The 12,737-nt window shown below is 57.2% G+C and overlaps 1 protein-coding gene across 9 annotated transcripts in view; it reads right to left on the reverse strand.

Annotated features, from left to right (window-relative positions):
- BRD1 (bromodomain containing 1) overlaps positions 1-8,216 on the reverse strand; it is a 51,343-nt gene extending 43,127 nt beyond the window's left edge. For 6 of the 9 annotated variants that reach the window (XR_011235730.1, XM_069490741.1, XM_069490739.1 and 3 more), the window contains exons 1-2: positions 7,839-8,216; positions 3,213-4,593 (exon numbers count right to left, since the gene is read on the reverse strand). Coding sequence is in view for 7 of the 9 variants with exons in the window: in XM_069490741.1 (XP_069346842.1) it covers positions 3,213-4,579 (1,367 nt within the window). In the remaining 2 variants the exon portion in view is untranslated. The remainder of the gene's footprint in view (positions 1-3,212; positions 4,594-7,838) is intronic. The other 3 variants (XM_069490743.1, XM_069490744.1, XM_069490745.1) reach the window with 2 other exon arrangements.
- Between the last annotated feature and the right edge of the window lie 4,521 nt (positions 8,217-12,737).

Below are 12,737 nucleotides of genomic sequence, written 5' to 3' on the forward strand. Positions count from 1 at the left end.
CTCCTCCAGTGTAACCGGCCGGCTCCCGAGCTGGCCTGGAGCGTCCTGTTGTGGCAGATGGCCGAGAAGGTCCACAGGCCGGGGTCAGTGCACAGCCTGAACAACTGCACGTCCAGCATCCCCACCAAGGGTTGAGCAGCCAGAAGCTTCACTCCAATCTACACGCAATTCAGACACCCTCTGCAGGCACCCAAGGGTGGTGCCCTGGGCCTAAGCGTGGGGCTGCCGGGTCAGCTGCATCTAGGGCCACAGCAGGACTGTGAACCAGCTTCTGGCAGCAGCCAGTGAGCCCTGGCCTCTGACCACACCCAGCACACTAAAGAGCCTGCCCCTCACAACAGCTCCGCGAGGTGGGACCAACACCACGCAGCCCGCAGGCCAAGGGTTGTGGGAGCTCTTTCCCGGTGGCAAACACCGGGGTCTTTCAGAGACTGTGGGAAGCCCTCAGTGTAAAGACTGGGGCCAAGAACACCTGTCCAGGAGTGCTTCTTTCATCTCTACTCAAAGCTGAAATAACAGTTTATTCCTAAATTAGAAAAAGAAAAAAATGAACATAGGCCAGACTATACCTTTAGTAAGTGGTTTAGCTACATCACCTGCTTTGAAATATTTAGGCCCAAAGCACAAGTCTTCTCAGTCACCCCTGGCCACCGCTCGCCGCTCCAATGCCTGTGTTTTCCACAGGCAAATGCCTCCTCGGCAAACAGTGCTGCCACCAACACCGGGAACCACAGATGGGGCACGGGATCCCAGCCAGGCCCTGCCCTCACCTAGAGCAGGTGCTCACCCGGTGCTGGCCACAGAGAAGGGAGTACTTTATTTAGATTTTTGGCTTTTCCATTTGTTAGATCACATTTTTTGTTTAATTTGCTTCAATTTCAGTAAAGCTGAAATTTTTAGGCCTCTTAGAAGCTTTTGATACAAATCCCACACTTTTTGATTCATAGGTAGCAATCCAAGTGAAACCATCTTTTAAAAGTCAGGTCGGGCACGGCGCGGTGGCTCACGCCTACAGTCCCAGCACTCTGGGAGGCCAAGGCAGGAGGATCGCTTGAGCCCAGGAGTTGGAGGTTGCAGCGAGCTACGATGACTCCACTGCACTCCAGCCAGGGCGACTGAGTGAGACCCTGTCTCAAAAAAAAAAAACAAACCAATTTTTGGTCAGGTTGATTTGCAAAGACAGACACCTTAGTTTTGACAGAGGCTTTTCTGTTTTCTGTGAATGAGGAAAATTCTGAGCACTTTTTGTTCATTTTCTCTGAGTTTACTAATTCTGTAATGAATACGTGTAAAGAAACTAGATTTCATTTTGAGGAAAAAAGCAAAATAAAATAACATTTACAGAAATCATTTTAAACTTCTAATTCTTAATACAAAGTCCGTGCTCACTCCTCTTCGGATAAAACCCATCTTCTAAGTGGCGGACCTCGCCATGCTCACAGCTGGCCAGCGAGCTTGCTGTAAACTTGTGACACATTAAGACCCAACTCTATCATCTAATCACGTGTCTGGAAGTATGAATCATTCCAAGTCACAAATATACAGTCCCCAATGTAATGATGGCTCAATTTAATTTTTTGACTTTATGATGGTACAAAAGCCATAGAAGTTCAGTAGAAACTGTACTTTAAGTACCCATACAACCATTCTCTTTCTCACTTTCAGTATTCAATAAATTATGTGAGATATTCAACACTTTATTATAAAGGAAGTTTTGTGTTAGATGGTTTGCCCAACTGTGGGCTAATGAAGGTAAGTGTTCTGAGCACATCTAAGGTGGGCTGGGCTGAGCAATGATGTTCAGAAGGGCAGGTGCATTAAACTCATTTTCAACTTAGGATATTTTCAACTTACAATGGGTGGGTTTATCGGGCTCTAACCCCATCATAAATCAAGGAGCTTCTGTACAGGGAAATGATACAAAAGGCTAGTATCCAATATGTTGAAGATAATTTTTACTCTTTTTTTTTGACACAGGGTCTCACTGTTGCCCCAGCTGGAGTGCAGTGGCGTCATCACAGCCCACTGCAACCTCCAATTCCTGGCCTCAAGTGATCCTCCCACCTCAGCCTCCCAGAGTGCTAGGATAACTGGTGTGCGCCACCACGCCTGGCAATTTTTACTCTTTAATAATAAAAATATCCTGAAAGTCTGTCATCTACTTAATTCATAAAACAAGTACAGTCTTATTAATAAGCGAATCACTTCAAATTACAAAATAATCCCTATAACAACGATACCGCACAAACTGGACTCGGGGCAGACGCCCATTCCATCTTCACCTCGTCTCGAGGCTTCACTTACTTGACGAAACTGTTTTAAAGTTCCACATCCCACATGTAAAGTGTGTCAGTCTCTCAAACATTAAGGAAGGGTCCCGTGGACAGAAGAGGAGCTGGTTAACCTGGAAAAGGAGTGTTTACTCGGCACTCACAGGCCCTGGTGTGAAAATTCATCGTCATTTACCTCAGAGTCTTAAAAAGGCAAGGAGTATTTTCAAAGATAATAAAACAAAAGAGCAAGTCAGTGGTTAAAAGGAACAGGCCAACAAGAGGACAAGGGTTAAGGGATGGGAACAGACCCAAGGTGGCTCAATAACCCACAGCAGCACCCACTCGCGCCACTCCTGACACAGGCTGGGTCCGAGGGCCTTACGCACACAGGCAGCGCCTGCGCGACTAAGGAGACCATCAGAAAAACGAGAAGGGCTGCAACAGGGCAGGAAGGAGGTCACACCTCCCTCCCCGAGGCTCCCACCTTAGCTTCTCTTACTGAGCCACAGGAGTTCAGTTTTCCAAATTACTTTTTAAAAATCCTACAAGGTTCCAAAACTTGGTTGGGAGGCAAGGCAAGGAAGAGCATTTTATCGTGTTAAAGATGGCAACAAAACCGGGACGCTGAGCCCTGGAGACCCCGGTTAAGTGAGCACTCGTGTGGCTGCAGTGACCCTGACAGTGTCTGGCCTACCCTGGGAGGCCGAGGTAGGCATTGAGGAAACCATAAATTGTCACAATCTGTAGACTAAAACCTTTTACAATGCTGTGCCCCCAAGAGATGTGGAGACAAACAGGACCACATCTTGGGGAACGTCAGGAGCTGCATGAACAGGAAACGCAGTGAGGACCTAGCGTGACTCCCTGCAGGCAGGCCCCGTCCTCCCCGTGTCCCTCGCTCCGCCTGGTCCTCCACCCCCGCCTGCACACGCTGCTTACCTCTGCGGAGGAATGTACGGAGCACACACGGCCGGCAGGACGGCGCACGGCTCGGCCAGCGCTTTCTTAGCCTTTTTTGCTTTCTTCCTGACCTTGGATGCGGACCTGACTGCTTTGACTGAGCTCTCTTTCCGACAAACACCGTTTTTCATCTCAACGTCCCCGTAAATGTTCAGCGGCCTCCGGGTGCAGCCCGGAGGCGTGTGCACGTCACAGTAGGCGGTCTTCCTGACAGAGAAGGTGGTGCTGCCACCACTCAGCTCCTTCACGGGCTCCATCTTCATGTAGAGGCCGGCCCTCTGGGCGCACGTCACGTGGAAGGCTGTGTAGCAGTTGGCCTTGTGGCACTGGATGCAGGCGCCCACGCCCTTCTGCTTACAGAGGTAGCACGTCAGTTTCCACCGGGCGGGGGGGATGTTCCTCACACCGTCAATGGGCTCGATGAAGACCGTGTTGGCAAAGCCAACCTCCGGGATCCACAGGGCACACACCACATGGCCCCAGCGGTCATCGTCTGTCTTTTTGAAGGCACCGCCCTTGTTGGGGCACAGCACGCAGTCCGCCGGCCGGGCCCGGGACTGCAGGCAATGGCGGCAGAGCCACTGGCCCTCAGGGATGTAGGGCACCCCATAGCACTCCTGGTGCACGGCCAGGTTGCACATGTCGCAGAAGAGGATCACATTGCTGTTCTGACACTCCCCGTCCATGCAGATGCAGCACACGGCGTCCTCATCGATCAGGGACTGCTGCTCACCCTGCTTCTGGTTCTCACAGTACGACTCCTTCTCAAAGCGGTCCATCAGGAACTCAAACATGCTCTGCGACACCGCAGAGACACAGTCGCCTTTGCGCTTTTCGTTGACGATCTCGAGCCAGGCGTAGTCCTCCTCGTCCATGTCATACTCCACCTCATTGTCCAGCTCCTCGGCCGACTTCTCGATGAATTTGTAATACATCGGGGGCCTCCTGGGGGCGGAGGGAGGGCTGTACTCCACGATGCGCACCTTGGGCTCGGGGAGGGCACTGGCTGAGGCCGGCGTGCCATGGGCACTGGGGAGAGCTTCATTTTTCTTTTTGACTCTGTTGTTTTTGTGACGCTTAGTTCTTAAGCAAACAGGTGGCCTCTCACTATTTTCCTTATTGCTGTTGCATTCACTCATTTCTTGAGCAGTGAGGTCATCTTCTAATATGATCTCCAGGGGATCAAAAATACTGATCCTATGCAAGCGCCCTTCAATTTCTATCTCAACCATCCTCTGAGCTTGAGCGTACGTTAATGTTTCTCGAGTGGGGGAGTGTTTAACACTGCACGGGGAAGAGGGGTGCCTTGCTGCAGAGCCTCGATGACATCGTCCTTTCCTCCTCATTTGGTAATGATTACCTAAAACAAAGTCAAAGATAGAGTTAATGCCGGTCAGAATGACAAAAGACTTGACAAAACCATGAAAGTACACTTGGGCAGAGTCAACTACTCAACTCATGGCTCAATCAAAACGAAACTCACAGTTAACACATTTCTGAGGTTTCGAAAACCACTCATCCCAGGACCCACGATCATGTCCAACAACCCTCTGGCAGCGCACCGTCACCATCGCCAGGCCTTGGACTGACCCCAGGACCAGAGGAGAGAGAGCGGCACCAGAGGTGGGTGCGGGGCAGCCATCTGGGCCTCTGCTGACACGAGTCCCCGCAGGGCACCAGGACCCCACCAGTCACCTTTCAGATCACCCCAATAGGCTACGGAGCCAACAGCAACACCCCTCCAGCGTGGGGCTCCCAGCCTGAACCCACCATCGCAGGGCTGCTTTCCTGGCATGCAGAAGGTCCTCCAGGAAGCCCATACACAGGGCTGTGTCTGTGAGGCAGGCACGCTCAGTGGCCACTTGGTTCTGCCAAACACTCCCCCCAAACCCACTCTTTCCCCTCCCCGCTGCGACCCAGGGCAGTGCCCCGTGAGCCCCAGCACAGTCCCTGCTGCACTGCTGTTGGGCCAACAAGCAAGGAGGAAGAAACAGACCACAGCCTGTGCATCCTCTCTGTGAACACATCCTCTGTATGCACACCAAGGCACGGAGTCACCAGCCACACCAGGACCAAGCCCTGGACTGGTCTCGGGCGACGTCTCCACCCCAACAGGACCCAACCCAGCTTCTGCAGAGCCTTAGCAGTGACCACCACGGAAACCTCACGGGCCAAGCCTGCTTGCCTCTTCCCCTCAAGGGCATCCCTCAGCCCTGGCTGGACCACTGTGCTGGCCATGTCCTCCTCAAAACAAACCCAGGGGCGTGCAACACACCAAAGGGCACCTCTGCTCTCTCCCTGGCACACTTGGAGGTAAGATGCTCCTTTCTTGCTCCACAGTTAGGGCCGAGCCCCTAGGAGCCCCACACTGCCTGCAGAGCTCCTGGCTGTGAAGGTGGCCAGCACTGGCTCGGATGCCCGAAAACCTAGCCACAGAGATCTACGAGAATGCGCTCTTTTCGGAATTGGGCAAAACCAGTGAGCTAACAGCCCATCCCGCCACCTCCTTGTGGCGGAGACCTCCACTGTCCGAACATCACTGATTACGTCTATTGTCAGTTTTCCCTGGAGTGGCTTGGTGTCTCGGAACCTCACGTGAAGACCTGCCAACTCTGGACCACCACCCACCACCCACCAAGGCAGCACCTTAGGCAGCAACAATGAGGACACCTCAGCTCCTCCCTCCAAAGAACCACGTTTTACTGACAAGGAGCAAAGTGATTTTTTAAGAGTGACTCACAAGCAAATATTCCAAGCTGAAGCCCAAGGCCCACTGTGGCGTGTGGCCCTGCCATGTCAGGGAACCCTGGCCTCAGCCCTGGGGTGAGCGGCACACCCACAGGAGCCCGGATTCACAGCCACACACTGACCTACTGGTCTTCAGGAAGCCCTCCAAGAGCAGGCTTCACCCGGAAAGTTCCAAAAGGAAATCCCAGCAGATCCCATGTGCACTTTTTAAGACAGACCCTTCAGATTGTGTTTTTCTCTTTCAGAGTCAAATAGAAATTCATACATCACGCTGAAATTAGCAATTCCCTATACAGAGGAACATGGGAGAAAATGTGGTCAACCAAACCCCAACTCACCTGCATCTCAGGGGCCTCCAGGAGCCCCCTCAACCCTGGATTCCAGGGGAGCCATCCGCAAAGCCACCACCCAGCTGGCCCTGGACTAGCAGCAGCCCTGCAATCCCTCCTGAGGTGAGGAGGGCGCAGCCCCCAGGGGGTCAGCACTGCAGCCTGCAGGGAGGCGACCCTAATGCACCCAAGGACAGTTTCGCATGTTATTACTGAGGTGGGGCAGAAGCAACAGCTGGTTACTCACCAGATTAAAGACAAACATATAATTTTCCCCTCTACAGCAAAGTACCAAGAGCTCTAACTATAACCAGCCCTTCAAAACCCACTCTCCCAGGGAGCACTGACGCTATCTGACCGTCTTCTACAAGGGGAAGACTCTACCCTGATACTTAATGGTCACAGCAGCTCTGTAATTTGAAAGTGTACTTGTGCCGGGGAAAGAGGGCATTGAGCAGCGCTGTCCTGCACAGTGACCAACAGCCTCTTCTGCCGCATCATTTCCCTACACCAGCCAGCTCCGTACTTGGCCCTCTGGACAGGGACAAGCATCTCCACGGGGAGGGAGCAGCAAGGGCAACATGCACGCAAAGAATGTTGTTAAACACATCCTAAAAAGCTTTGTGGGCCACACTAATGACCAGCTACGTTTTCAAATCAGTTCATTTCCTGCCTGGCTTTGGACGAGCCAATGAAACTCTCACCACTGTTAAGTGCATGGGAAAATGACACACCTCTCCCGTAGGCAGCCAGGACAGTGCCAGGCAGAGCAGGTGCCAGCCAGGTAACTAAATATTACCCCAGTCCCATACCTACGTGATACCTGACCACCGGCAGGGGTGAGCTTCCTGGGGTAATGGGAATGTTTTCGAATAGAGGGAGGGTTGTTTCTGGGTGTATATAAATTTGCCAAAACTCAACGTACACCGACAGGAGTTGCACTTTCTGTAAATCACACCTCAGTGAAGTTACTTCTTATGAAAAGGCCCGGGAAAGCCAGACTCACGCACTCCAGGGCCCGGCCGCGCTGCCGGCAACCCTCCCGAGCACGTCCCCGCTCACGGGGAGTTTCTAGTCTCAAAACAAATCGCGCCAGTTACATAAGGCGACGACTCAAGCCCGGCACAGGCTGCCCCGGTCCCGAGCGCGGGCTCCGGGCGGGACCCCGGCCCAGGCGCCGCCCGAGACCTGCGGCTGCGGCCCGGCTCCGCCGCGGCCCAGGCGGGCGGCTCCAGGCCCGGGTCCCGCCCGCCCGCCCGCCCCCCGTGCGGCCTCCGGTCTTCCTGCTTTCCCGGCCCAGCCGCCTCCCCGGCCTCCCCGCCCGGCTCCCGCCCGGCCTTCCCGTCTCCCCGGTCTTGCCGGTTTCCCGGCCTCCCCGCCCGGCCCGCGGACAATGCGGAGCCGCCGCCGCCGCTGCCAAACATGGCGTCGGCACCACAACCCCGAGAGGCCGGGCCGAGGCGGCGGCGCCGGGTGGCCCACGAGGCGGCGGGGAGGCTGCCCGCCCGGCCGGCCCCCGCCCACTCACCTTCGGGGCGCCGCGGCCGCGGGAGCCCGGCGGGCGGGCGGGCGCGGGGGCCGGCGCGGCCGAGGCGGCGCTAATGGCGCCCGCGGCTCCTCCGCCAACGGCCGCGCAGGCCGGGCCCCGCCGCCGCTCCTGGGCGCGGGCTCCTGTCGGCCGCGGCGGCTCCCGGCCCAGCAGCGGCGGCCGCAGGCTCTCTGGCGGCGGCTCGCGCGGCGCGGGCTCAGGGCCCGGCTGGAGGCCCGGCTCCGGGGGCCCGGCCGGCGAACGCGGGCGCGGGCGCGGGCGCGGGCGGCGGGCGGCGGGCGGCGGGCGCGGAGCGCGGGTCTGGCTCGGACGCCCGGGCCGGGTCGCTCGCTCGCTCCCCAGCGAAGCAAACAATGCGGCGAGCGCTCCGCCCGGCGCGCTGCGTGCGAGACGCGCCCCGCCCGCCGCCGCCATGACGCGCGGGCTCCACCGCCTCGGCCGCGCGCGGGGGAGGGGACCCTGCGGGGGCCTGAGGGAGGGGGACGCGAGTGGGGGCCCTGAGGGGGGGAGGGGGGACGGGAGTGGGGGCCTGAAGGGGCGAGCGGCGACTGGAGTTGGGGGCCTGAGGGAGGAGGGGGGACGGGAGTGGGGGGCCTGAGAGGGGAGAGGGGCCTGAGGGAAGGGGGATGGGAGTGGGGGGCCTGAGGGAGGGGGACGCGAGTGGGGGGCCTGAGGCAGGAGGGGGGACGGGAGTAGGGGGAACCTGAGGGAGGAGGGGGACCGGAGTGGGGGGCCTGAGAGGGGAGTGGGGGGCCTGAGGGAGGGGGACGCGAGTGGGGGGCCTGAGGCAGGAGGGGGGACGGGAGTAGGGGGAACCTGAGGGAGGAGGGGGACCGGAGTGGGGGGCCTGAGAGGGGAGTGGGGGGCCTGAGGGAGGGGGACGCGAGTGGGGGGCCTGAGGCAGGAGGGGGGACGGGAGTAGGGGGAACCTGAGGGAGGAGGGGGACCGGAGTGGGGGGCCTGAGAGGGGAGAGGGGCCTGAGGGAGGAGGGGGACCGGAGTGGGGGGCCTGAGAGGGGAGAGGGGCCTGAGGGAGGAGGGGGACCGGAGTGGGGGGCCTGAGAGGGGAGAGGGGCCTGAGGGAGGAGGGGGACCGGAGTGGGGGGGCCTGAGAGGGGAGAGGGGCCTGAGGGAAGGGGGATGGGAGTGGGGAGCCTGAGGGAAGGGGGACGGGAGTGAGGGGCCTGAGGCAGGAGGGGGGACGGGAGTGGGGGGCCTGAGGCAGGAGGGGGGACGGGAGTGGGGGGCCTGAGGCAGGAGGGGGGACGGGAGTGGGGGGCCTGAGGGAGAGAGGGGGGACGGGAGTGGGGGGCCTGAGGGAGAGAGGGGGACCGGAGTGGGGGGCCTGAGAGGGGAGTGGGGGGCCTGAGGGAGGGGGACGCGAGTGGGGGGCCTGAGGCAGGAGGGGGGACGGGAGTAGGGGGAACCTGAGGGAGGAGGGGGACCGGAGTGGGGGGCCTGAGAGGGGAGAGGGGCCTGAGGGAGGAGGGGGACCGGAGTGGGGGGCCTGAGAGGGGAGAGGGGCCTGAGGGAGGAGGGGGACCGGAGTGGGGGGCCTGAGAGGGGAGAGGGGCCTGAGGGAGGAGGGGGACCGGAGTGGGGGGGCCTGAGAGGGGAGAGGGGCCTGAGGGAAGGGGGATGGGAGTGGGGAGCCTGAGGGAAGGGGGACGGGAGTGAGGGGCCTGAGGCAGGAGGGGGGACGGGAGTGGGGGGCCTGAGGCAGGAGGGGGGACGGGAGTGGGGGGCCTGAGGCAGGAGGGGGGACGGGAGTGGGGGGCCTGAGGGAGAGAGGGGGGACGGGAGTGGGGGGCCTGAGGGAGAGAGGGGGACCGGAGTGGGGGGCCTGAGAGGGGAGTGGGGGGCCTGAGGGAGGGGGACGCGAGTGGGGGGCCTGAGGCAGGAGGGGGGACGGGAGTAGGGGGAACCTGAGGGAGGAGGGGGACCGGAGTGGGGGGCCTGAGAGGGGAGAGGGGCCTGAGGGAGGAGGGGGACCGGAGTGGGGGGCCTGAGAGGGGAGAGGGGCCTGAGGGAGGAGGGGGACCGGAGTGGGGGGCCTGAGAGGGGAGAGGGGCCTGAGGGAGGAGGGGGACCGGAGTGGGGGGGCCTGAGAGGGGAGAGGGGCCTGAGGGAAGGGGGATGGGAGTGGGGGGGCCTGAGGCAGGAGGGGGGACGGGAGTGGGGGGCCTGAGGGAGGAGGGAACCGGAATTCAGGGCCCGAAGAGAAAGGGGAGACCCGGCCAGGAATGCAGGCCCCTTAGGGAGCTGGAGGAACCAGAGTGTGGACCCTGAGGGGTCCAGGGGGACTGGAATAGGGGTCTTGAGGGGTCTGGAGGACCAGAGTGGGGTCCCTGAGGAAGGGGGACTGGGCTGGGCATGGGGGGGGTCCTATGGGATGAGGGGAGGACCAGAATGGGGACCCTGAGGAAGGAGGGACTGGGCAGAAGTGGGGGGTCCTGAGTGGCCAGCATGGGCACCCTGAGGGGGCCGGGGCGGGAGTGGGGGACCATGGTGGAGGGTGACAGAACTGAGAGTGGGAGACCTAAGAGGGCAGAGGGACCTGGAGTAGGGGGCCCTGGGGGGACACTGGAAGGGCTGGGGGTACAGGGCAGGAGTGGAGGGTGCACTGGATGGGGACAGGAGGAAAGGGGGCACCTGACCAGTGTGGGGGCCCTGCGGAGGCATGGGGGCAGCCCAGTCCCAGGGTGTACCCCCAGCTGAGAACCTGCTCTTTCAAGTGTTATACACGTAGGACAGGGGTAATTAGGTCCTGAGCACCCTACCTGCGCTCAAGGTCAAACAGATACCACTTAAGGTTCTAGAAAAGGGCCCTGTGGGCAGGAGTTCAGAGACCTGAGTCTTACTCTCAGAGAACCGCTTCCACTTTGGCCTTTTGTTTAAACTCAAAAATCCAGAAGTGTCATGACAATTTTTACTCCAAGTCCCAAATGTTTTAAGATGAGGACAAGGCTAGATATTTCCTTGGTTTCCTTTTGAGGACTTGTGATCAGTACAGTGGCGATGAAGGAGCCCCTAGCGGTGTGGGCAGGCCCCTCAGGAAGAGACGCTGTCCACCCCAGGACAGAGTCAGGTCCTTCTGAGCTGGGGAGACCTTCGTCCATGTGGGCAGGCAGGGCAGGCCCACTGCTCGAGATCCTCCTGCAAACGCCCTACTGGGAGTGGGGCAGCCTTGCTCATGCGAGTCCCAGGTGGGGCCAGAGCCCCACAGGCCTTTTTCCTGGCCAGTGCTCGTGCCCCACTGCACCCAGTGTATGTGTTGGGAAGTGAAGACTTTGGATGGAGGGTGGGTGAGGACCACAACCAAGGTCTCACCTTGAAGCTGGTTTTCCCTCCAGACGTACCCTTCAGTCATGGTGTGACAGGCCCGGCCCCAGCACTGCAGCCCTGACCACACCTGCACCAGGCCCCAGAGGTGCAAATGTCACCTCCACTCTATAAATGTCTGTTTCTCCAAGTCCAAGTGTGCCAGGGCAGCCGGCAGTGGAAGGCAAGCAAGCTGAACCGCATCCTTCTCTCCTCCACCGTGGGGAAACCAGACAAGCTCGAGGCTCTCCCACAGCACAGCAGAAGTAAGACAGTCTCGAAACTCTTCTCCACAGAGCAGGAGGAAGATGGGACGATGCCCTCTCAAACGGTGGAAGTGACGCTCAGGAATGAAGAAGAAAGTCCACATACAGGCATGTCAGAGTGACATCTGGAATTCCAGGGGTGAAGGGACTAGTTTAAAAGCCTTCAGAGAGGAGGGGACTTCATTAGAGTTATCAGACTGCACGTGCAAGGGCGACATTGCCAAAATTCCGAGACAACTGACCCAGAATTCACACACAGTGAAACTAGCATTCAAGTGAGACGGCAAAATAAAGGTGTTTTTATGGCCTATAAACGTCCAAGTTTACCACGCACAAAGTCTCTAAAAAATTATTAAAAGATACTTTAACAAAATGAATCAAAGAGTAAGACGTGGATGCCAGCAAAGAACCCAGTTTGGACTGTTAAAAGGCAATCAGACAACAACCGGAGAGAAATTCAGGCGAACAGCATGACCTGTGGCCAGGAGAGGGGTGGCAGGAAGGGAAAGTGCACTAAAGTTCTTGTATTGTTTGGTGAGAAGATTTTAGAACCAATAGAAAAAAAGGTTTAAAGTGTTAAAATATCAGAAAGTTTACACTAGAAAGATGGAAGTAGGATTTACAACCTTCAAAACAGCTGAGGAAAAGGTGAAATGAAAAAATTGACAGCACCAACTAAAAACAGGAATGAGAAGATAGAAGTGTGACAAATAAGGAACATACGATGAGTTGGCAGGACTAAGTTCAAATATTCGAGTAATCAGAGAAATGTAACTGAATTAAGTTCATCTATTAAAGGAGCCTCTCTGATTGTAATATAAATGTTAAATACTGTTAAAAGAAATATATCTGAAAAATACCACAGAGATTAAAAACAAAAGGATGGAAAGTATGCATCATATTTTTGTTCCTCACAAGACACCATAAAGAGAATAGAGGACAAAAACCAGAAGATATTTGCAATGTATATACCTTGCAAATTATTAATATTCAGAATTTACAAAGAACCCTTTCAATGCATTAGAAAGAGGCAAACACGCCGATAGAATTATGGGCAAAACCCATGTTCAGCAAAGAAGCCAGTTTTGTTACAGGCTCCTTGCGAGAAGAACATGGAACGGACCAGTAACCTTACCAGTAATTTTGGAAATGCAAACTAAAACCATACCAGATTGGCACAAATGTTAAAGTGTGACAACAATCGGTGATGGCAAGATGACAGAGCAACTGGAATATGCATTCCCTGCTGGCCAGAGTGTCAAGTGGTACAATCATCCTGGAAAATAATATG

The sequence above is a fragment of the Eulemur rufifrons genome, chromosome 16 (assembly GCF_041146395.1).
Source record: "Eulemur rufifrons isolate Redbay chromosome 16, OSU_ERuf_1, whole genome shotgun sequence".
Lineage (NCBI taxonomy): Eukaryota > Metazoa > Chordata > Mammalia > Primates > Lemuridae > Eulemur > Eulemur rufifrons.